This window comes from Anser anser (genome assembly GCF_964211835.1).
Source record: "Anser anser genome assembly, chromosome: 2".
Lineage (NCBI taxonomy): Eukaryota > Metazoa > Chordata > Aves > Anseriformes > Anatidae > Anser > Anser anser.
In genome coordinates, this window is record NC_139721.1 from 123,218,851 (window position 1) to 123,245,176 (window position 26,326).

General features: G+C 35.8%; 1 protein-coding gene across 11 annotated transcripts in view; it reads left to right on the forward strand.

Moving 5' to 3' along the window:
* ZNF385D (zinc finger protein 385D) overlaps positions 1 to 26,326 on the forward strand; it is a 436,921-nt gene that overhangs the window by 276,662 nt on the left and 133,933 nt on the right. For all 11 annotated transcript variants that reach the window (XM_083825066.1, XM_083825063.1, XM_083825069.1 and 8 more), the window contains one exon: positions 22,026 to 22,168. In XM_083825066.1, coding sequence (XP_083681192.1) covers positions 22,026 to 22,168 — 143 coding nt within the window. The remainder of the gene's footprint in view (positions 1 to 22,025; positions 22,169 to 26,326) is intronic.

The following is a 26,326-nucleotide window of genomic DNA, read 5'->3' on the forward strand; positions in this document are numbered from 1 at the left end:
TTCCAGTAGGAAGATTTCTTCATGGGAATAATCACAAAAAAGAACAATTACATGATGCTTTACTTAAATTTATTAAATGACTATTTATGTTAAAAGCTATGCCAGCATATTTTTGGCAATACAAAGCTCAATTTAGATTCTTCCAGCCTGGAAACAGAAATAGCGCCATCTGACCTCACAATATAGTCAAAGGACTTATGAATATTTTATATCAAATATCTGTTTGAGAGACCCCAGCTGAGCTAATATCTGCAAAATCACAAAGATAAAAAAAAATAATGTTCATTCAAAATTATTAGCCCCTTTTAGGAAGCTCTCAGTAATAAATGACTAATGTTGTTAGAGAATATTTACAATAGTAGATAAGTTAATCTTTTAAGAAATCTTTCCAAGTTGCCTCTGACAGGCAGAGCTCCAGTTTTGCAGGTTCTTCCATCTGTGTAGCCAACTTCTGTTCTAGTAAATAACGTATGGAGCTTGAGGTAATATTGCTGGTTTGTCTGAAAAATGTTGGGCAGTTTTTGAAATTTGTTGATATGTATATATCAAGAATCTTTCAGCAATAACTGAGCTTTCCTCACTGATATTTTTACTGAGACAGATCTTTTATTCACAGTGAAGGAAGAAGTATTTAGAAAGTAATTATTATTTGTAATGAACTGTGGAAAGTGTTGGACTGTGTTAATAGATTTGCTCGAACTCAATTTCAGTTACTGGACCTAACATGCTGAGAGACTTCCATGGCTCCCAGTAAAGTAAGAGTTTCAACTGTGCTGGAAATACTAAATCAGACCTAGCCTAATTAAGGTAACTGTCAAATAATTTGTAACAGTTCTGTTTAATATTTTCTATAACTTCAAATATGAATTAAATGCTCTTTAAAAGTCTTAAATTGATCATCAACAGCATAGTCCAACTTTGGCAGCTGCTTGGGCAGCAGATCTGGGATAGAGGACATTGGCATGCCCAGCAGCATTAAGTTGTAATTTTCTTCTTTATCTACCACCCAGCTGGAAGTACAGGAGGGAGGAGGCTTTATCTGTTTGGGTAACATTTCTTGCTGAAACAGTTGTTCTCTGTCTCTTTGTGAGATGAGACACTTTAAGATATGGAAACACAAGTTGAGACAAGTTGGACAACTTGAATTGCCCTGGTCTGGCATGGGGAGCCACACTTATGGGAAGATGCACCTGCAGGAGGGAATGCACTGCTGCAAGTCTCCCTCTGCCAAAGGAATTCTGCAGACCTGTGCTGGAAAACTCCATCAATTCTCTTGCTCACCTGAGCTTTGGTTTCTGTAGAAAGGCTCAGGGATTAACAGGCAGTGAAAGCTATACTGACTTTCCTGTTTTTCAGGAAGTGTTTTAAAACCACCAGCCTTTTTCCAGAAGCCGGCAAACTCTCAGCTGCAAACAAAATAGTCATTATTACCCTTTTTAATTTCTGTTACAAAGTCATCAAGACCAATAATGACACTATGAAACTCTTCTCAAGTCAGATGAACAATTTATCTCTATGCTTCCCTAAATCCATATTAATTTCTATTGTTTTATATATATATATACATATATTAAAGTTACCATGATTGTGCTTTTTAGTCTTTTTAGATTCACATTTGCAAGCAGTTTGTGTATGTGTATAGGATGGAGGCTTGAAAGCTTTTCTGATACTATGTACAGTATATCTTAATTCACAATAGTCCTATTTCAATTCTATTGAGTTTTAAGGGGGCAACCTCCCCAGTGATTTGTTGGACTGGAACACCTTTTTGGCAATAATATTAAAGAGATCAGGACAATTCAATGTCTAGTTAGTAGTTTATGGTGATTTTTCTCCAGCTTACAGGCTCTGCACTAGTTAAATGCAACTGCAGCAGTAAGGAAAAGCTGTAGGGGGCTTATAAAAAAGATGGAGAACAACTCTTTGCTCAATCAGATAATGATAGGACAAGGGGAATGGTTTTAAATTAAAAGAGGGGAGATTTAGATTAGAGGTTAGGAGGAAATTCTTCACTCAGAGGGTGGTGAGGCACTGGAACAGGGTGCCCAGAGAGGTTGTGGGTGTCCCATCTCTGGAGGTGTTCAAGACCAGGTTGGATGAGGCCCTGAGCAACCTGATCTAGTGGGTGGCATCCCTGCCTATGGCAGGGGGGTTGGAACTAGATTATCTTAAAAATCCCTTCCAACCCAAACAATTCTATAATTCTGTGATTCATTCTTTAATGTCCCCCTCGTTCTTCCTGATATAAGCAGAGGAGGCTTAACATTTTACTAAGAGTATCACCTGATACAACTCTGTTGAAGTCTATGACCACAAATCATACCAAGTGATAATTTCTGTGGGTTTGAAGCTTTGCCAGAGAAAGCTGAATTTGGATGAAGAACATTTCCAGTCCCTAAGATCGATCTTAACATTCCCAATTGTGTGCCTGAAACTGCTCAATGGACACTTATTAAAATCATATATGTGTAAGAATTTCTAGTGACAAGAAAACTTTATTTTTTAATTAGAATATTGGTTTGACTTTTGAATATGTCACTTTGGAATGGCCAAATAACATTAAGCTGTTATAAAAATAGGGGATTTGAAATTTATAGTGAATTTTAGGCAGAAAGAGATAAAATTCTGTACTGAATCATGCCTGGTAAGAGGTCCATGCATTTTAAATAAAAGCAATGACTTAAGAGTTTTAAAAATAGATTTTAATGGAAAAGAATTAAAAAAAAATTCTAGTTCCCCTGAGGTGTGTACATACGTATGTTGTCTTACATGTTGTTTCAGTGTGACATAGCCCTCTAAGAAAAATCTCATGCCAACCTCTGCCTGGCTCTCAATGAGAAGAAGGAATCCTGAAATCCTGTGCATTGACAAAGTTATCACCAAGGTGTTTTATATCAGAAATCTTTTGGGCTTTTTTTTTTTTTAATACAAATGAAAATTAGGGTCTTGAAGGCTCTTTGTGCTTGCCCTGCCCTTTTAGTTTCCCAGATATTGTAAGGGTTTTTTTTGTTTTTTTTTGTTTTTTTTTTTTTGGTCTCTGTCTCCAGTACAGGTATGGATTGTAGTTCTGGAGAAAAATATTGGGACAAAATTTATGAAACAACCTATCTTTGTTTCTTCTGTAAGGCTAGAGACTAATTTACATCCCATTTGGAATTTGGCTTTCCCTTCTAATAATGGCATTTGGCAAAACAATAAATAAAGACAGCAGTATTTACATATAAGTATTTTCGTCAGATACTAGCAGAAGAGAATTAAGGGATGTAGCTGTAGAATCTTTGTTTCATAATCCTCTAAAGAAAGGTTTGATTGCTTGGATTTTTACATGTCAGATCTGGTATTTCTGTGTTGGTATTGTAGGTGTATAATATACATATTCATATATTATATATAGATAACATACAATTATACATAAGTATGTGTGTATGTATGTATATTAAAAGAATTTACAATCTCTGATTCCTTGTCCCTCAACTTCAATAATAAATAATAATAATAATAATAATAATAATAATAATAATAATAATAATAAACAAAGTGGCTAGGGTGACAGGAGCAGATTTTAGTTCTGAGTGTTTTGCAAATGGAAGTGCCTTCCACATACCCAAACCAGGGCTGACAATTTCCAGGAGCAGATGGGAGTGTTTCTAGTAGGTTAATATGAGACAGATTTCTGGAGTATTCTGGTTTACCCTTTTTATGCTCCAAGTTCTCATCTTGCCCTGTATAGAGAGCTTTTGTTCCGTATTTTGTAATTTGGAGTTGGGCACCTAAAAGCTATGTATTGCAACATCCAATTTGTACTTATACCCTCTGTAAGTCCTTGCATAAATCAGTTTTGGCTCAGCCTCCTAGAGAATGAGGGAGCTATCCTGGAGTAGGAGAGCTATCAAGACTTAACTGTTTCTGTAGAGGAAGTTATAGGGAAACACTGAAAAGTCTTACTGATGCAAGAAAGAAACATTTTGGTGAGAACCAAATTTTCAGGTTAAGATTTTAAAAGCAAGTGGTTTGTTCACTTCAAACCATTGAACACTGAATTACAATTACGACTATTGACTTGCTCAGTCTCTTTTTGCTGTTCTCCACCAGCCTTGGTACTCCAAGTCTACAGACTTAGTAGCATGACCAGACTTAGCCTTGGAAATGCTCCACAAAAATTGGTGTGTCAAACAATGCATGGTGGAATAACCTAAATGTGAACTCTACATTGCTTTGTTTTGTATCTGGCATGCACTATTATTTTACATGTAACTTTAAGCACTTCATAACATTTCCATTAATACTGTTGATGGTTGACCTTGGACACAGACATACATTTTACTTTTACCACTTTTGCAATTGCATATACTAAAGTCGCTGAACACATGACTGCTTTTTGTGAACTTAAATGGTAGTTTAAGTAAGAAATAAAATGCAGATTTTTATTTTTTTCATACATGTGATAGCAACAGAATCTACAAAGCAACACCAAACAACTGTATGTACTCTAGGTCTTCTTAACCCATTTTAAGTATAATTTAGCTGTCTGAAGAACATAATAAAGAAATGCTGGCACTCCCTATTTAAATTCTATCTTTATCCAGACAAGATTACCCATATTCTCCCCCAAGTACACATGAAACAAAATAGCCAGAAATACAGGTTTGTAGAATCTTTCCTTAGATGTTAAATGAAGTTTTTCTGTATTGCATAAATGAAGGCAACCCCACTGTGAAGTTACAGATATCTGGTATTTGAGGTAAGAGAGCAGAAAGTGGAAGGTCCCAGCCTAACACAGCTGCATTGACACAATAACTCTGCCAATATTGGTAGTTTGGTGCTGAAGATGGGTGTGAAAATCTTAACTTAAATTTTATCATGACTTGGTCCACACTTTCTAAAGTTTTCATAAGAATTTCAGGTTAATGTACCCAAAACATTCTACTGTGAATCAGTTGATTTATGTTTGGTTTTGACTCCAGATCTGCAAAACTGGCATGAGCATAGCCTTTGGAATGCAACCCTTATACAGGCAAGCTGTGTTTGGTTTCAGGTTTCTTAGAGGCTTATATGCAAAAATGCCTCATTGCTTAAATTGATACCTCTAATTAAACATATTCAGTGCACTGCAATAGCTGTTCTTTAGTATTACAGCTCAGACTAATCCCCAGTGTAACTCTCCTTAAGTCAGTGGGGATAAACTAGGGCAGAGATAGGCCTCTTTCCCCCACAGTGTCTTTTTCAGTAAGTTTATGCTTCTTTTAATGCCATGTCTAGATACAAGAAGTATATTTTTGTCTCTGGAATAATCCCATTCTTTTTTAAAGATATGACGTCTGAAAGAAAATATGGAAGTCTCAGTATATCTTTGGTGATACTCTTTGAGTAACTTCATTTTCAGACTGAGGCTTTGAATCGTCCTTCAAATCGAGCACCCTCTGTTAAATTTTATTTCCTTTTTAGTAGAATAACATTTGTTTTTGCTGAAAACTCATTGTTATGGAACCTTTTGAATATTTAGTCAGATGGAGTCATGCAAATAAGAGAGAGACTACTTCTACATTCATGAATTAAAAAAGAATCAACTTTTCTGATGTCATTTCATTGATGGGAGGGACTGGGATAGTTAAATATATGCAGAAGTATTTGAAGGATTGAGGTGTCTCAGTGGCTTAGCAAATACTTGCATTGTTATTGCAATCTGACAATTGGTTGGCTCACTTCACTTGTTTAATATAATTTCATTTTCTTGGAAATGTACTGTAAGATTACTTCTTATGGAAAGCAAAGATGATTAGAGTATGTTAGGTTCCCTCCACTCTGTAGCAGTAGAGTGGGAGGATGGAGGAGGGATCTAGCTTGTCAACTTACAACTCCTCTGAAGGCTCTTTGTGCTTGCCCTGCCCTCTTAGCTTTTCAGATATTGTAAGGTTCTTTTGATCAGATTAATATACCAAATTTATTAAAATTCAAAGGTGTGAGGGTTCGGAGAGGGAAGACTTGCTTATCTCTGGTAATGAAACATATTGAGTAATCGCTTGAAGTATTTGATATACAATTCAATTAAATAGATGTCTGTTGCCTAAATTGAGTGGATTACTTTTCTATTTTAATTTGAAAATGTAATGAAAGTATTAGGAACATGTAACATAATGTGATGCAAAGAAGTCAAATGATGATTCTAACTTCACTCCAAATCACCGAAGAAAAGCAATACAATAAATTAAAAGGATCAGACCAAATACTTCCTTATATAACATACTCAGTAACATCTGGAATTATAATACCTAGAGTTAACATTATGTAGCTGCATGATTCTGATCCTTGTAATCTACATGGATTATCAGAAAAGTCTGCACAGGAATTTCTCTCTTCTTGGAATTGTATTCTATTGCATCGTGGTTTCAAGGTCTGGTAGCAATGCCTTCCAAAAATGCAATTGCTTTAGTGACTCTCAAATAACTGTGCTACTTAGCAGAACCGTTAGTCTTATTTTGTTTTTTCTTTCTAGCAGAGAGGGACTTTAAGCTAAACATGTTAACTGAGACCTTTTCTTTTGCTGTGGAGTGATGGTCTGTTATGCCCAAGGCTTTATTTTTTATTTTATTTTTCTGAGCACCTTAGGAAGGAGGTGGATGAAAGATAGTCTTTGAATTGAATAAACTGACATGTTTGAGGGGGCTTGTTTTTATATTAAACCTGTTTCAAGATATATTTTTAGCTGGTTCAAGAAATGCTGAATTCTAGACTGAATAACCGAAGGAAAAAATGGTGAATGTCTAAACTGAGTTTGAAATATACACAAAGTGAGTTTTTAATAGCTATATAGGGCTATAAGTAAATATTCTGAACAGTGTTATTGCATGAGCAAAAAGGGGACTCCCTGAAAAAAAGTTATTTAAATGTGTTTTATTCTTATCCTATGTTTAGTTCCTAGGACAAAGACTATATTGTTGTAAGGTGCCTTGATACAAGACCAGAATGTACCTAGGCTGACTGAAGAGCAGGCCATGAAAGCTATTATTATCTGAGATCTTATAATATTTTTCTTTCTTCAGAGGTTTTAGGCTGTTCCTGGCCTATATAAAAATGCAGATGAATAGTATCTGCCCCTTCCACTATGCTTTGCCATCTGTAGTCAGCAGTGACATCTGCACATCAGTATGCTAAATGTAGAGGGCAGACCATTCCTTTCAACCTTTTATAGCAAGCACTGCCATTTATTATTTTTATTGTTACTTATTATTTATTAGTTTTAGAAGTTCTCCCCTATAAATGGTAATCAAAGATATAGATGATACTGTCCTGTAGCTTTTTCTTTACAGATACCAGCTGTGTAGTCAACACAGAAAACCTTATGGCAAAATCTGTGTCAGAATCTATAAAAAATACTTTGCTTTTTAAGTGAGGAAAAAGTTCTGAATGGAGTGAATAATAACATGTGAATTTATCATGAAATGATTTTATGTCACGGGATAGAAAAGCATTCAAGGAAAATGTGGATGAGATACAGAAAAGTGAAAAAATCATAAATGTCATATAACTTAACCCAATATTTTTTTCATATTTCTTTATGTCTAGCTTTTGGTGAATAGTTTATGCTACTTTCCTGAAAACTTGTGTGTGTAATTGTAACTGGAATGTAATCAATAGATTTACCCACCAATGAGCACAATTTATATTAGCCAGGGACAGGGATTCCCATTCATTAAATCTGTGGAGGACATGCCTTCCATGGATGCAGCCTGGAGCACCCAACATGTCATGGCTTAAATAAATTAGGCCTGACATGCCTGCATTTCTGGAAAATAGGGCAAACATTTATTTTGTCCTTTGTGTCTTGTCTGCAAAAGCGGTGGTGCTTTCCCCCCACCTATAGAGTATGAGAGTAGATAATTTTCCTCGCTTAATAAACTGTTTTGAAATTACAGGAATATTTTACACAAAAATACAAAACCTGGATCTCCAGATTTTCATAGGTATCAAAAGAAGGACAGTCAAACTACCAGCTACCACTTATTCCAGTTCTCAAAGCATCTGACTAAAGCAGCTCTAACAGGTGTAAGCTTGCCAAAATTGAAGTTTCCATAACCTTTCTTTATAAATAGCCAGTTTGTTAGAACTTCTCCACTGAAAAAGAATGTATTCACTTTCCCAGAAAGACGCTAGCCCTGTGGTCAAGGGATTTTTGGGTCCAGGAAACCCAAGCTAAATTCGTGAAGTGAATACACATTTGCATAAATTTAAACCACTACAAAAAGAGATTATTGAACAAGTATCCCCAGTTAGTCAACAGCCCAAACACTGGGACTTTTTTTTTCTGAGACATTGAGGACTTGTAGAGCAGACTTATATAGGCCTTTGATTAAAATACATACATTCTTGATTTCTTCAAGTTTTTTTAAAATTTTATAAAGTTTTGCTTCCATAGTAACTATGCACAAAAGTGTAGCTTACATATAGATGTGCATAAAAGACAAATTTTGAAGAACTTTGCGACACAGAAAAAAAGTTAAATACAACAAGCATTTTCCCTCCCTCTCCTATTCACAATCAATAGGATCCTGGAGAAAAAGATCAGCCAAAATGCTATGGAAGAATAGTTATGAGTATTAATCTGTAACTTTGTGCTTGCAGGGGCATGTGCAAACACCAAAGCCTGATTCAAGGGAGATGGCATTCTTATTTCTTCCAGGCTTTCAAATTTTTCAAACTTTTTTTCCATGGTTTCAAATTGGTCCCCTATAACAGAGGAAGAAGAGACAGCTTTATAAAAGTGAACTCAGGATAGCTTGATTTGTCACATTTTTCTGTTCTGCAGAAGGGTCGTGTCAGGGATCTGCTAGTGAGAACACAGGTAACCTGTTTATGCAGTGGAGCATGTGGGTGTTCAGGGAGTTAGTCAAATTATGATATTTGAAGACCCTGTGCCTTTGGTTAGTAATTTTTTATTTTTATTTTTATTTTTTCCCAAATGATTTCAATGGCCCTGAGCTCTGGTGCTCAAGACTGCTATTGTAGACAGCAGGGGGAAGCTAATCATGCCATAAAATATTTGCAGGAAGACTTTTCACTGGCATCTTTAACAGTCTTCGCTGGTCTATTTTTGGACCCCACTCCATTAGTATATATGGACCAATGCTTTTACAGAACACTGTATAATATGATCATATGATCTTTGTCATAGACAGGAAAGCCAATGTTATCTTCACTGGTCCTAATAAAACTTTCTTATACATTTTTTTATCTGTTATACTGCATTGTGGTGGCTATTTTTGCTTATGCTTTTTAGAATACAGAAACCTTATGGAGTTTGTGGAGTAGCTATATTCTTGATTATAACTGCATCTATGGGGGTATGATCTCGTGTGGTTTTTTTTTTTATTATTATTATATATATTTTTTTAAGGAAATGTAAACATTTGCTTATCAAGACACACTATGAATTAAAACCTAGATGTTTTCCAGCATGTCACATGGCACATATTTATCCCTGTATCAAAAAATAGTAATAAAAAATTAAATTGCAAAAAAGCAGTGAGTGATTGCAATAGATTATTTTGGCAATAATACTCATATTTTCATGATACAATACAGTTACACAACTAATATTTATTTAATTATTTAAGTACGTTATAACATGTCTTAATCTTTATAAAAACTAGATCTGTATGCCTGGACATAGACTCTCCATAAAATATCTGTTTACTTGATTCTAGCCAATATTTCTCCCATTGATTTCCAACTTCCTATTCTTTTATTTCCATTCTTTCTCTGCCTGCTGCCTTACTTCCCCTTAGCTTCCCTTTGCTTCCTTTCCACTCATCCCCTCTCCGAAATATCCTAACTCCTTGCCCTTAACATCATCCTGAGGGCTTTATGCTTTATCAACACCTGCTCTCCTTTCATGGTTGCCCCCTTGCTGAACTCATCACTTAGGACTGCAATCCAGAACTGCTATTCATTTGCAGACCCAGCCTTTTTCCAACAAATGAAGAGTGGCTGGTGTGCTGACCAGCACAGCAAAGCAAAAATTCTAAGAAAGTCAGTGATAATTTCCAGTTTGTGGTAAATTAAATGACTTGTCTCTTCCTTTTGGAGGGCTGCTGTCCTGTTAGTGTGCATGTTTAAGGTTGAACTAGATGATCTTACAGATCTTTTCCAACCTGAATGATTCTGTGATTCTAACAATTCTATATTTTTGTTTTACATGCATGCCCAACTTGTTACATTGCAGTAACTGTAGTTAACCTTCAATTTTGGACAATGGGGCAACAAAACAACACCTGATTTCTTGTCTCCTTAAGACAGTATGATGTAAGCTGAGCTCAACTGCTTAACGGTGAAGGGAATGACTCTAATCAAATCTTCAGATATTCAGGTGGTACCAAGCAGGAGGTCGGAGGATAAAGAGGATATTTCTCTCCCTATAATGCAATAGGACATATTTATATTTTGTCTGGTGATGAAAATCCAAAGATTAGTCATTGCTGGACACAGTGCATGTATTTTGAGAGGACATAAAACTCTGTTCTAGTAAGTCTCAACCTTAACAGTTAACAACATTTTATCCCTCTTTTTCCCCCATCTCTGTGGGAATAACAAAATGCCAAGAACTGTCTGTTTTTTCCTTCTCAACACAAAGCATGGGTTGCCTGCTAGGATAACTTCAATTTTTCATCTTCTTTTTCCAGAAAGTCTTGGTCATGGACAGAACCTCAGTTGTGTTTTTTTTTTCTTTTTTTCTTTTTTTTTCCTCCCACAAACAGCTCAATCTCCTGAGGGCTGAACTGGTTTAGTGTCATTAAAGTGTAGTGGAGGTTTTATGAAAAGTAATGGTTTGGGGGTTAGAGACAATCAGACCATGTGATCTACTTGTTTTTTCTGTTCTTTCTAATCCATAGAAAGAATAGTATGAAAAATATTCATGTTTGCTGGTTTGGTTTATGATTCTTTTAGAACTTCAGGTACTTCATTCAGAGTGGGAATTTTATTGGTGGGAAAAGTTCCTGAGTCAAATAACTTGAAGTACGTTTAATTTAGGAATGCATGTAGGAAAAACAATGAAATTACAAATAATTTATCTTAGCAAGTATCTCTCAAGCCTCCATGAACTGAGTAGTGCTTTATGTTCAAGAGATTATCCTTTAAAATGCACTGCTGTCTAATGTGTCTGTGGCTGTATTTCATTATCTGTTTGGAAATCCTGTACTTTTGGTCCTCTCTACTTTTTCTCCCTGTTAATGTTGAGCAAGAAATGGTACCACTTACTCTTTTGTCTACCTGTGAAAGACCATAACCAAAATAATTTTAACATATATGTGGGCTGGTTTTGTGAATCAAAATTCTGAAAATGGTGCATACTTCAGAAACATGTCGGTTTCTGAAATAAAAGCATTTATGTCTTTATGCATGGGAAAGAATAATGAGCAAATTGTCTCTATTTCAGTAAGTATTTATTTTTGTTATGCACATATACATAGGCTGGTCTACGTATACAAGAACTATAAAGTAATTCAATAATTTCGCCCCAGTCCGTGCAAATGTGGCATAGATCCACAGGGCTACAAAAGGTCATGTCCCTTGTTGCGTGTTACCTGTAATAACAACAGCCAAGTAGATGTACATAACAAGAGTTTCCATCACTCTTCTCTCAGCACCTCTCTCACTGCTTCCCTCCCTCTCTCACCCTGGAGCTAGCTTTGACTTCACTCCTTTGACTTCAAGTTTGACATCCTTCTAATGTGGTCACTTCTGAAGTCTACCTACCTGTTGTTTTTTTTGTTGTTGTTTGTTTGTTTTGTTTTGTTTTGTTTTTCAATTAAATAACAGTGGTTTGACAACTAGCAGAGAAAATTGACATAATGTTTCATTAATGCTTGCGCTATGCAGTTAAAATGTGTAAAAACTATTCCTAGTCAATTTTTAATAAGGCTTGGTGACATTGAGCTTTTCCAGTGCTAAATGAAAGAGGCATTGCTACATAGCACTATCTGCGTAGTCAGAGTTTGCTAGTGGAGTGTGTCCATTTCATGATATTAGTTATGTATTTGTCTCAGCATATGCTTGTTTCATTTAAAGATATCAGAAGTTAATCATTATTTCTTTCCCAAGCATGCTTTTGAAAAATAACACTTTAAAAATTACTATTATATTCATCATAAAAATGAAAAATTCTTTGAAAATCTGTTTGCAGTACAGTTTTCTTCTGATTAATAACCCTTGGAAATCTGTGCTCATTATACCATAAACATGACCTTTATAAAAACAGCAGAAAAATCCAACTGCAGAATATGCCAGGTCAAAGATTTTTTAAATGTCAGAAAGTGTAAAGCTTTAAAAATAATGCCATTGTATAATAGTTGGCTGATGATTGTATTTTTACTTTATTTATTTATGGTGAATTTTTAAAGTTGTGGTTAGGATCTATTAAAACCATGATCCCAGGGGAACACACTTCAGGATAATTCTTAATGCCCCTCAGCAGCTTCCTCCCTGTGGTTAAATACTCCATTTAAATTGGACATTTTTGGTAGGCCTGTATCTGGTCAGTTCTCCAGCAGAGGCTACCAACCTCATGTTCTGACCAGCTGGTTAGGAGACATCCACAGAAACAGTGTCAATAACAATGCAGTCAGTCTGGCAGTCAGAAAATTTCATCAGCAGAAGTATCTCACCAGTGTACATGCAATTTGGGGAAAATGCATGTTTGCAATGTTGTATCTTTCTTCTGACTTCATCAGATAGTAGCGCTACTCTGAAAAAAAAGCACACTTCCTACACAACTCAAGATCCACTTTAGCTTGAATCTAAATGTAAACATCCCTGATGCGGGCTGGAAATCACACTCTGGATAGCTGTTTTATGGGGAATAGCAAGCCAAAATGAAGACCTTATAGTCAGGAGAAGAAAAAGAAAAGCTGTTTTTCTTTGATATTCAGACAAACTTTTCTGGCCTAGCATTACCGTGTGGTGTTAAGAATATCAGGATAATACTATGTATTTGTAGCTCACTCACGGCATGGCGGGCTTTTCACTCTCTTGGACTCGCCTTTTTACTAAAGAAAGCTTAAAGTTGTATAAAACATGACCAGCAGGAGAACAAACTTCAGAATGGGACAGGGAATACATATTTTGCCAGAAGGAAAGAGGATTATACTAATAATGTATATATAATGCAGATGTGGATTTATCAGTCCACCCATCTTCCATCTAGTATTATGGCTGGGAAGGATGAACAGGTTTTGATGTCATCTTTGCTATCATGAAATTGCTTGAATCTGAGTGAAAGTGTGTTCATTTCACTACTAGACTAAAATTAGGAAGGATGCTGAAGTGGTCGTAGTACTAAATTTAGGGGCCCAGGGTTCAGTTCCTTGATCTGCCATGTGAACAGGTGATTTATGCTTTGTGCACTGGGTGAAAAATGGAATTGATCTCTTGATAAATCGCAGTGTCCTGGGAATTAATTCCTGAGAATTAATACCAGAGCTGCATGGAGAAAACGAAGGCTGCTTCATATGTTGTGGGGTATTTGTCTTGGTTCTGTAAGGCAATTGGAAATCAAAAGCTTCTGCATCCTCCAGAGGGAGGAGGGGTACTGTTCATGGATGTTCTGCTTGTTGGTCTTCTCTAAAGTCATAACGCTGGCAGTCTCGGGCTCTCTGATTCCCTAGTAGTTGACATGTCTGGTATTTGGTAGGGGTAGCTGATAATAAGCAAGGTGTTCAAACTGACCAATTTCTGCTTGTTGCCTTCTACTTGGAAATGGACAGAACTTCACAGAAAGTAGAACACTCATTTTGGAACATTTAGTTTTCAGTAATCCAACAGCTTCCAACAGGGAAAAAAAATAATCCAAATTTGTTTTACCAACTGGAATAAAGCCTCAAAGGATTCTGAAGAGCTCATTTAGGTAGGTCATGTCCCTATTGCTAAAATAAAAAGCTTCACTGCTGCCCTTGCACAATTTATAATCCATAGAAGATGTTGCCTGCAGCAACTTAATGGAATTCATTGTTAGATGGTGTTAAGTACTGAAGTTCAGATCATGTTTTTCTGGTAGATTTTATTTAATAAAAAATATTTAAATTGGTAAAGTGTTTTGTTTGGGCATTATCTAGGTATGAGGTGAGAGGGTGGTACTTAAGGGAGGCTTTTACATGAGCTTTCTTGTGGCCTAGAGAGGGTATGGTCTGCACTTTGATCCCATTTAGACAGGCTGGATCCAGGTAAGCCAGGTACGTCTTTCTATTAATGCAGATGGAGAATGGCAGGGGAGCAGGAGGGAATAAGGCAGCGAAGAGGGAGTGGGGACCTGAGCATTTTTACCAAAAGTAAGGACAATAATTAAAGGAATAATTAATAATTAAAGGAATTAACAGATGCCAGGGTATTTATGAGAATTTGTCTCTGGATTTTCCCAGTCCTGCATCATAATAACAGCTTTATAGGATTCTACATAACTGAAAGAAAAATCTACTCCCTTAGGTGTACATTTTTCACTCAAAAACCTTGTGACAGGATATACAATTTTACATTTTTTTAAAAATATTATAAGTATGAAAGAGAAGACTTTAAAAACCTTTGTGTGTATGACTTTGTATGTAAGACTTTAAAAACCTTTGAATACGATGCATAGCCAGAGGCTGCTAAAACTAGTAATAAAGAATTCTTTTTCTAAACTAGCTCACTTTGCAAGAATCACAGAATAAATATTGTCTCTAGACAAAATAATGCTTTGAATAGCAACAAGTGACCAGAGCGGAATCAAATTTTCCAGGTGAATACTGTATGTGTGGAAAAATGCACTCTATAAATAAATAGTGGGTACTGATTTGTGCCAAACTGGAAGAATTTTACTTAATATATATATATATATATAAAAAAATAGGGAAAAAATATAAAAATTAGGGAAAAAAAAAAGGGGGGAGGAAAAGGGAGGAAGAGATGAGGACCCAAGAAAATATTTTTGTAATAAGTAGTTTTGAATTGTTTGGTTTTGGATGTTTGAGATTTGCCAAAATGTAAATAATAAAAAGGGTTAAGTATCTAAGTAAGAAATAAGGAATTTCATTTGGGGTGCAAGAAATGTTTCAGCTGACACAGTGGTTTGGATTCTTTTTCTCCTCCTCTAATTGTTTTTCTTTTTTTTCTTTTTTTTTTTTTTTCTTTCTTGGTTTGGCCAGTGAACTGAAAAATCAATTACTCCCAGATCTCTGCAGCTGAGACAGTGTTGCATTCATCCTCTTCAATGTGACTAGCAACTGTTAACATTACTAACAGCAAAACCTATGAAAGAAAGGCTTACATTGCCACACAGTGTAGCTGATCCTCAAGTTGTCTCAGGAGAGTCAGCTAGAGCGAGGCTGGTGTGGCTGGAACCCCATTCTGAGAGTTCCTTTCCAGTAGGTGTCAAATATTTAATACAAATATTTTATCAGTTCCTTTTTTTTTTTTTCCCCTTCTGAAAATAAGAGGGAATTACATGAAACAATATTGTGTTTAAAGGCAGATATCCTCATTTTAAAAATATATTTGAGATTATTATATGATGAAAGGACTCTTCAAAAAAGTCTGTGAATGATGCGGGAGTTGAAAACACTTTGTCTTAAGATCCTCATCTTCCCTTCTGGAAGGGGATGGGGGGAAGGCATTAAAAAAATCAAAAGGACCTGAGTTCTGAAACTACAAGTGGTCAGAACATAGATTTCCTGAGCAGTAAATTCTTAACAGGAATCATGTTATTTGGTTGTATGTAATGTTTCTGTCCATGAAGAATAACATGGGAATAAATATAGGCTATTAGAATCAAATATTCAAGATTAAAAAGTGCACATAAAATTCACAAGTTGCATGTTAACTCATTTTCTGTATCTTGAGTTCATATTTTAATCGTTTGAGGAGTATAAGAACTAATAAGTAGTAGTGAAACCTATTCTACCTTCTCGGTTTAGATAGTACTGCTTATGGAACTGATCTTCTCTATAAAGTGGCAGCCTAGCAGTTCTTAAGAAAAATAGCTGTTCCAAAATTGTAAACCACTCTACAGAGATGAAAGGGAATACCCTACTGACTACAGGTCATGACAAATTACGTTAAGCTAGAATATTCCTAAAAGCAAGATCTGCAATTCATATCACGTTGCTTGTGCTACCTTCTGAAGAAGGTTATTCTTTTGTCTTTGGATGTCTTTAAATTTCCTATTTTCTCTGAAGAGATTCTCTGAAGACCTAAATATGGTATCGACTATTTTTGATAATGAAATTTAATTATCCTTCATGACTAGCCTACTATTCTTAATTGCTTATGTCTTTATTTTTTTTCATGAAGAAAATCTGTTCATGTCCACCCTGCCTATTCTTTGACCCACTGGCAAACTAAATTTTTAATGATTTTAAAGTTCTAGCTGGAATCAAGTTAAACAAATGTAAGTTTCTCAGCTTTTGTAAAATAGAATATGAGCTCCCCACCACCACCATACCCACCCCCCCCCCTTTTTTTAAAAATATTCTGAACAAGGAAAAAAAAAATCTTCTTTTGGCTCAGGCTCTCTAGAATATATTTTAATTCTCACTGGGTGTGAAATGACAGACATTTGGATCCTGCAAGGAGAAAAAAGAAAAAAAAAAAAGGGGAAGGAAGAAAGGAAGTAAAAGATCATGATACCTTTCTGAACTTACATTTTTAAGTTACCTGAAAGTTAACTTTTAAGCTGGAAACCTGTGCATTCCCAGGCACTGAATGAAAAGTTCTCTGAGATTCTGTCAAGGCAGAATGTACTTGTTGTTTTGACCTTCAATAAGCTATCCTTTGGAGAGGTGGGAGATGGGGTGGAAACCTTGGAAATATCTGTACATGGGAGAAACGTATTACATTACTGGAAAAAAAACGAGACTCCAGGATGGAAGGGAAATTGAACATTAGTTTACAGTGTCTCTGATGTATTGAAAATGACCATACATGTGGCCAGAAGGAAATAAATGTAAAGTAATGAAGGAGTGAAAACGGAATTCTGCAGATATTTGCTTTTTTCACTTGGTGTTTATGATGGTAATAGTTAGTGATGGAAGAACTGCAAAAAATTTGGATTAATGGGGTATTAATTTAGAGCTCCTACATAGTTTACAAAATACTTCTGAGTTCCAAATGCATTGTAAAAATTATCTAGACTATTTGTGGCTACAAAATTTGGGCTGGACATTTCCTTAGGACAGGCTATTTGATAAGAGACCCGATTATTCTTTTTCTGGAAACTAAACTTGCAGTTGAGTTGAAGAGATTTGGAAATTGAAGTGTACATGAGGAGAGGCTATGCAGGGAAAGATGCAGTATATCTTTTCTATAGCCAAGTCACAAAATATAGTAGTACGTGGTTGCCAAATTGTTCAGCTGTGTTAGGAGACCTGAGAGACAGGATGTCCTTCTCCAGAAACTTTATGAAAATATGTTATTTATTATTCTGCACATAGAAAAAAATGTATATATATGCCTTAATATATCTGTTACTCTGAAACTTTTCTTTTGTTTCCTTTGTGTGTATTCAGTCTGTGCTTTTCTTAATCCAGATGTTTAAGGCCAACACTCACAGCTCTCTATACTCTTTACCTAACACTAATCTGTGAGATTTTCCAGGTGAACTAGGCAGAAGAATTTGCATGGGAGACTTTCTTATCAGAAAATGCTGTTTCAGTAAAGCCAATATTTTCCTCTTTTTCTTTCTTTCTTTTTTCTTTTTTTTTTTATAATAATAATAATAATAATAATAATAGTGAGTGAAAAGTCGTTAAGATGACACCAAAACATACCATTTTTAAATAAAACTTTTTCTTCATTTTGGAATGACATCATTTTGAAATCTATTTTCAATTCTGTAGTCAAACAATGTTTGAAGTCTAAACTGTGTGTGTGTGTAAAGCACGGTGTTTACTCACATTCCGGTTCAGAAAAATCAAATCTAAGAATTGCTTACAGAATGGACAGTTTGAGGCTGAATCTGAAGGAATCATGTCTTCATCTGAGTGTTTCTGTCTTCCCTTGGTTCAGGGTACAGGCAAGAAAGGTCTTGTAGCGATGAAGCTCATATCGCAGCTGGTTTCAGTAGAACCTCTTGAATATGCTACATCACAGAGTGCATGAATCTCAGTGTTGCATGTGTGGCTTTGCACCATTTAAGCTGTCTGTGCTCACAACACAGTGCTGTATTGGCTGCTGGACTACACTTACAGGTATTGCAAAACAGTGGTAGGGCAAAATGTCTAGTCCTAACTGGAGACACAGTGCATCCATGTGTAAAAATACGTTGTTGGTTTTTTTTTTTTTTTTTTTTTTTTTTTTTTTTTTTGAGACTGAGGGAGTTATTTGAACTTCTCAAAATCTCAGAAAACTGTCGCAATGAGACACAGAAAGTGACAAGGTTTTGTGGTAATCTTTTCTTCAAACTTTTTTCTCACATTTATCTTGAATGTATTGCCATTTCCTCTGGCCAAGAGATTATCTTGCCTGTTTTTTAAATTGTCTGAAAATTTAAGAAACAAATTATTACTTCCAATTTGGTTAAAATGTTGATCTAATTAAGCTTCAAAGTTGTATTACTCCTGTGCTTCTTACAAAGAAGATTAAGGTCAAAACATTGTCTTGAATTTCCCAAATGTCTTGAATATTCATCTTTAATTTAGGATCTGAATGGACTGGAAACACTTGTTCTATAGATTATAATATCACTTTTAAGGCTGGAATTAGTAAATATATTCTATCTTCCTATTTTAAAGAATTGTAGCATGCTACCCATCAAATGTAACTTTAGGCCTGTACTACCTTATATTTTGGGGGGATTATTATGTTTCTCTGGTCATGTCCTATGTACATGCCACTTTTGGCAGTGATGCCTTGGTGCACTTCAGGGCATCAAACACAGCCTATGGACAAAATCTGTCTGTGGTCTGGGGTGTTATCAGCACTTTTGTGTTCAAAGTGGAACTTCCACCCTTGCTGACAGGAAGTTTGTGAAGTGGTTGGCATTGAGCCATCTCTTGGTGTGATGATCAGAAGTGTTGCAGCTGCACAGGGAAAGCTGTGGATGTCTTTATGTAAAAGCTTATCATACAGAACATCAAAACAGCCATAAGCAACCTTTACAGTTTCTTACCTTTCCCCAGTGTTCAGTAACACTACATAACTAGAGAAGACCTAAGCCTTGCTGTAAAGTTATTTTCTAAGTGTGCTCTTGTCCCACATGGCACCACTTCTTTACAAAGTGAATTCTGCTTTATGAGTTTTACTGCACCCCCACTTCTTTCCCTTCAGTTTCCTGGCTCTCTTGTTTTCCTTCTGTTGACATTTCTGCCCTTGATACTTCTTTAAAATAAGAATTTCTCTACATATTCTCTCCAAGAACTCATCCCAGTAGGCTTCTACCCCTCTGATAATGGATTAGAAGGGAAGTAGTAACATTGGCATTCACAAATGTAGTGCAAACATTTTTCAGTGAATTTGAGTCACAAAAGTTGTTGCAATTGCTTCAGGTTTTGTTGTTCTTCTGTGCATGTTAAGTGGAAAGAGAATCTAATTTTTGCTGCCCTAAAAATTAGAGAATTTCTTTTAAGTGTAAGCTCAAATTTCATGATACCTATCACATGCTCCATCATTAAAGGACATGTCTGACACTATTGCAAAAACAGAGAGCAGCTGTGCTCCTGAACATATTCATTTTCTCTGCCGTTGTAGCCAGGACTGGGGTAGATTTTAAACTCTGTTCCAGAGGCTCTGAGTCCCAGCCAAGATCTTGCAAAGCTGGCTGATTTTTTCCTTTTAAAGCGCGTTCTCGTCCCCAGATGACTTCATGCAGCACTAGCTGGCAGCGGCAGGTGGGTAAGTGCCTAGTCATGCGACAGAGAAGAATCACAGAAAGAACTGCTTCATCCTTCATGGTATCCAAGAGTATGGGATAGCAGTGCTGTTGCTCTAGGTAACCTGAACTTGCAGAGCTGTAACACTCCCCTTCGTAGCACTGAGATAACACGCCCGAGGAGCTGTTATCCTGAGCATGGGCAATATTTTTCAGTTTTGCATTTGTGTCTGTGAATTGGAGGATATTTAACCAACTATTCCTAGCTATTGCCAGGCAAATACTCACCTTGGCATTTCTGTGTGGTTGGGTACAATCTCAGGTACAACCAAGAGACTTCTGAATTAGGTTTTTATCAATAGGAGTGGCAGCTTCATTTTGTGATATCTAAACATTTTGAGTGAGAAAAAATATGTTTTTCCAACATCTAAAAAATATCTTTATGGGCCTTTCCTATTCAGAGGGGGTAAGACTGGCCTGTTCAACATTACCTTATCATCCATCTGACCTGTTTAATTTGTTTTTACACTGTTTTTTGTAATAATTCCATGGGAATTTAGCAATTGCCAAACCAATGGCAGTCGTTAAATACTTGATGGTTCTGTGCTAGTGAGCTATGGAAAGCAGAGCTGTTTGCTTTACGCTTTTCTCTTGCCTACATCCTTTAGCAGCTGAACTCAAAGAATCTGACTTTGTACATTCTTACATTGAGGTAAATATTCAAATGACTCTAGAAGTGACAGTTACTTTAAGGAAAAAAATAGCATGCAATTGGAGTGAGCCCTAATCTAATACCTTTGGTTTGCTTGTGGATGATGTTTTTCTTTCTATAATCTGTAGTGAAATAGCTCACAGAAAGCTGGCAAAACAAACAAACAAGCAAACAAACAAACAAACAAAAAAATACTTTATTTGAAAATTTGGTTCCAGCTGATTTTATACCTAAAAGCAGAACTCCGGATGGTCTGCTACAACTGGTTCATTAAATCCTGTGCTGTTAGCCCTCAATTAGAAGCATGAAATTGCAACACTTCTTAGCAGATTTGCTGACCAAATATGGAGAGATTCCATATATCATTCTGAGTATTTGGGCTCTTAAAGAATGTATGCAGTTCATCTAATGAAGCATCTGTATGTATGAGAGAAAAGAAACAGATTTCTGATCTCTCCCTCTGTTGGTCTATCTGCCTGTGTCTCTATTGAATGACTGGGGTAAAACTCCCTTTACATTTTTAAAAATGTTTCTTGGACTCTTACCAGCAGGTTTTTACGGTCTGTTGCCTGCCTCTCAGATTAGAAGAACACTGGCATATTTTAACAGTTTCCTAGGATCCAAATAGTCTTTAATTAAAAGGGAATTGATGTTTTGGCGTGCAATCAAAACATGTGAGACACTGGAAGCAGAGAACAGGCTGTGGCAAGGGGCAAACAAATAAGTAAAACACAGTCCACAGCAAACAGGTAGCGGTTTATTAGTATGCAAGGGGATTTCTTCATTTGCATAATGTTCCCACAGAACTGGTGATTGGTAGCATTAGCAGGGAGGAGCTTTCTGCTGTACAGAGTCTGAACCTACTCCACCCCCTGGAAGAGGAGAATATGTTCACCAGTGCCTTTCCAAAACACGAATTTTGATGGCTGCTGAAATTGTTTATACTTTAGACTTGTATTGATCAACTGTTGAGGCAGCTTGGTATGTTGTGTTTGCTAGGTTTAGGCTGACTCAGAAGCTGTAAGTTTAGTTAATTAAAGAAATTAAGTATCTGCAAATTACATGACTTTCACAGAGCAGAACAGCTAGTTGTTCTTTTTCTTTGGGAGCAGTTTGCTTGAAGAGTGCTGAGTAGTAGGGCTGGGGTAAAGCATTGAAACTGCAAGTGAATGAGACTAGCTGAAGTTCTGAAGGGAAGTCAGATGTGCACTGAACTATTGTTTTAGTTAATCCAGGAAGAGAATTGGTTTATTAGCTGATTCTAAATAATGAAAGATTGATATCTGAAGCAGTTATTAGTAAAGACCTATAATCAACAATCAGTCAGTTGCACCCTTTTACAATAATGCAGTAATTTTGTGGATAAATAAATCTGTATTTTTAACCCAATATTGATATTTATTGTTGCTTTTTTTTTCTTTTTTATTTTTTTTTCTCCATGTTCATGTTATTTGCTGAATGCCTTCTATCTCTTTCTACACATAGGTGGTACATGCCAGAGCCCTGCTCTTCCAGCCTTAGTGCGTCCTCCTGCTCCACCCTTGCAGCCGTCGCTGGATATTAAACCATTTCTTCCGTTTCCTCTGGATACTGCAGCAGCAGTCAATCTCTTCCCCAACTTCAATGCAGTAAGTACACTCCTAACAGTTACTGTCCACTTCAGTGAGCCACAGTTTCCACAGAAGGCTCAAGAGGGCACAAAGTAGAATTTTATGTACTCAATTAAACCTGGAATATCCTCTCCCATACTGAGGGCCAAATAGCTCTTTCAGACACAGTGGTAGGCCATAAATTAAAGCCTAGCTGAGTGTTAGCCAGAAATAATGTAGAAGGAAAAAAAGGATATGATCCCAAGTGACATGCAATAAAGTTGCAGGACATATCTAGTCCCAGGCCTTGTGAGTTTCCCAGTCTAACTTAAGATGTGCAGAGTTTTCCTAACATAGAGTTTGCTGCAAGCATGAAAACTGAGTGATTCTACATCTCATCTCCAACATGCTTCTTGAGAAATATCTAAAATTTGCAAATCAGAGGGGCAAAGTTTATCTTTGTAAATGGTAAAAAAAAAAATTAGGGGCAATTAAAGCAAGAATGGAAAAAACATTAGCTGGTATATGAGCTATTCACTGGCAAACAATCTATTATTTTTATTATTTTTTTTTAAAGATTAGGATACATTATTTCTATCCCTTTAAATTAAAAGCAAGGTTAGATTTCTCTTTAATAATTTCTTAACTTATTCATACTATCTAAAAATTTAGAAATCTACTTATTACTTTTTAGGTATTTTCATTATTTTACTGACCTAAATAGTGAGTGTATCAATTTTCCCCTTTCTAGCTGAGGTATTTAATGCTGTAAAAGAAAGAAAAAATTTAAATTGATTTTAAATTTGTTTTAACTTTGTGGAATCATGTCACTTTTTAACTCAAGGATTTTCTTTTCCTCATTTACCTGTGCTACATATAGGAAAAGAAAAAGTTAAGAGTGTGCTTGGTTACCTACTATGAGAGACAGAGAGAGGGGTGGAAATTGTTATGCCATAACATTACTAATTAAAATATAAAATCTTAATTTTCATAATTAAGTGTAATAGAAAAGCATACCCATTCTAGAAGTGATTTGTAGTAATCGATAGAAAATTTCAATAATTAAATGTTAATTTATTTACCTTTTATGTATGTTTGTTTTGCTTTAAAGCAATTGAACTAATTATGAGAAATATTTATTTATGCAGTCTTAAATGCAAGCAATTGACAGCATTAATAGAGATAAGAGCAGCTATAACATGAAAGTCTTAAAATGCTCAGAAAAGATATGTCAAAGAATCATTACAAAGAAACTGTCAAATTTTAAAATGTGCATACATATGCAGTAAAGTTTTAAAAATTGCTGGTGTTAACCAAATTAAAACCTGGATAACACTTTATGATATGTATTAATTAGATTTAAGTTTAGTCTACTCTAAAACTCTTACCAGTTTTGTTTTGTGATCATTACTTATATTTAATGCAGGAGGCCAGCTAAATTATTATAAATATTTTATTAGAATTTTAGTTTATATTTTATTAGATTTTTTTTTTCAGGATTTTCCATACTTCAGGATTTTCTGATAGTTTTGTTAATTGTTTAACTCTGCATAATTCAAATGCAAAATTGAAATTTCACTTCTTTCAAAGACTGATTGTATACTATTAATATCTTGGGGGAGCGGAAGGATGTAATGTGTGCTGATATTAATTTAGAAATAAGAAGGTAAAAATAGACTCCTAGCAAAACCCTGTTATTCCTGAACATCATCTTAGAAGTATATCTTTATGTGTAAGCACTGTAGTTGGACTTTAGAGACTCCTTATCTCAAATTTTTCAGTAACCTGAGCCTAGGTTTCAAGGATAAGACCAGCAGCCCTTTTTTAACAACACACTGAAATGCATTCCCATGCAAAGCGCTGCTTCCTGTGATGCATGGCCATCTGCCAAATCTACCTTTGCTGAGTGTGTCAGTCCTGAGCATGAGAATGCTGTCATCTGAGCTGCTGTCATTTGCTTATAGACTTTTCCTTGCAACGTGACCTTTGCCTTATCATGTGTGCTGACATGCAGCATCATCCTCAGTGTTCCCATTTTCCTTCTGAACAGTACATTATTGAACACTTCTATGTTTAGCTCATATGCCAGGGCTGGTTAATGGCATCCTCCAAACATGAAAGCTAGCTGAGTAGTTATGCATATTTCTAGAAATTCTTTCCAGGCTGACGAATCTTTGGGGACGCATCAGCTGCTGCTGAGCATTATCATTGTAAAGAGAAGGTAACCCACAAGCCATATTAAACTTTAAACAGAACGTCTGACAAGGTCTTTAAGTATGTGAGTGTGAGACAGGAAGGTGTTTGACCAAAAAGTGACCTGCCTAAATATGCATGCCTGTGAACGATTGTAGCTGTTGATAATGTTTTATATTTATTGACTTCACAATCCTGCACAGTGTAAGTGGACAAGCATTTGTACTTTGTGACAGAACCAAGGCTAAGCAGGTGGTCAGTAAAAGACCTAGAACTCTAAAAACCTGAACTGGATGTTCTCTGTCATGTTGCAGATAAATTAGCTTTAGCCTTGATTTGAGACATCAAAGTTGTAGATAGAGTCTTAGGAAATAGATTTCCTCTTTACCTTTCCATAATTCTACATAAACTAATCTGTTTGGCATCATGTCTGGGCTACTTCCCAAGAGTCTAGAAGGAATTCCAGAGTTTTGGCTATTTACAGGCCAAACACACTTTTCAACAGCTTTCCCTTGAGAAAAGCAATGATCAAGGAGGTACTCGAGTAAAGATGTGTCATGTTCCAGAGAAAGGAAGTCGTCTCTAGTTACAGCAATCCTAACTTAGCTTGTGAGTTTGGTTGTAATAAGCATAAATATCTGGACTAATCGGTCTAAGTTTCTTTTTAAAAGATAACAGAAAAACAGACAATCTCTCCATTTGTTCAAGAAAAATGCACAAAAGTAGCTTGTAATGCAGACACCCTATGTATCTATGTTGGGTTGAGGTGAAGTGAACCCTGAAAGTTTCCCATTCATTTCTGATGACTATAATGAGGGATTGGCTCAGCTGCATCTATGTTTGGTGAGATGAATCCCACATTAAGGGACAGGTCATAAGCTATTCACGGCTAATATGTTAAATTCCACTTAGAAATCAGATGACAGAAGTGCTGACATTGTATTGCATGTCTACAGAGACATGCTTCTACTTATCAAGCAGTTATGCTAGCTTCTAATTATATCTAAAGACAACTTTAAAGGAATTTGAGTATTCAGGCTAACTGGATGTAGGTATTAGGGGAGGTGAAAACAAAGTAATTTACTTGCTTGATTTTTCATACCAATGGAGATTCTCTTAGGCGTATACTCAAAATCTAACAAAAAGAAATGCTGATCTTAAGTACACCATACTAATAACAATAATAGTGAGGTGTATTTTATAACATTTTTCACTCTAATTCTGTTTATTACAAACACAAGATTATTTTCTTTGTTACTAATGACTTTTGGTCTAAAGCTATCTCAGTTTTTTGATGACTGCCTCTGAGGAAAACATTCAGCACTGATTTCTGTGAAGTCAAAAGCTTGCATCGAGGCAGAGAATACAGGAGTTAACAAGATCTGTGCAAACCTTTCTCAATAATGTCTCTGGGCACTTCGGAAAGGGGAAAGTAAAAAGCAAGTAACCACACAAATGCAGGGATGATAACCTATGAACCTTTAAACCATTCGTTTTCATGAGGGACATTTTCTGTTTGTACAAGAAAGCTTAAAGCAAACATACCAATTAACAATCTGGTTAGCTGAACATTTGTAGGTGCTGTACTCTTAATTGTGAAGCAAATGGGTACCCTCAAGTCCTATGTAGAAAGGAATTGTAAAAACACAGATGTTTAAATTGAAACCAGTGCACTGTTGTGCAGACCCTGAAGAATCATGAGTTCATTGCAAGTTTATCTGTTAGAAAAAGATGAGTTAAGTGTACAGGATGTACGTGGATACATTTTATTAATGAAAGAATCTGACTACATAAAATACTTATGTAGCTTTCTAAGATGCGTTTTGAAGAACGTCAGAAAAAAATAACTTGTCTATTCTGAAAAATGTTTGAGATCATTTAGCAAACATCTTGTATAGTTCTGTGTTTTCAATCTTGAAATATTATTTATGCTTCATAGACTGTGGTATGAGCAAGATCTGTAGTGGAAGAGGTCCACAATGTAGAAGATCCGTGTAAATGCTT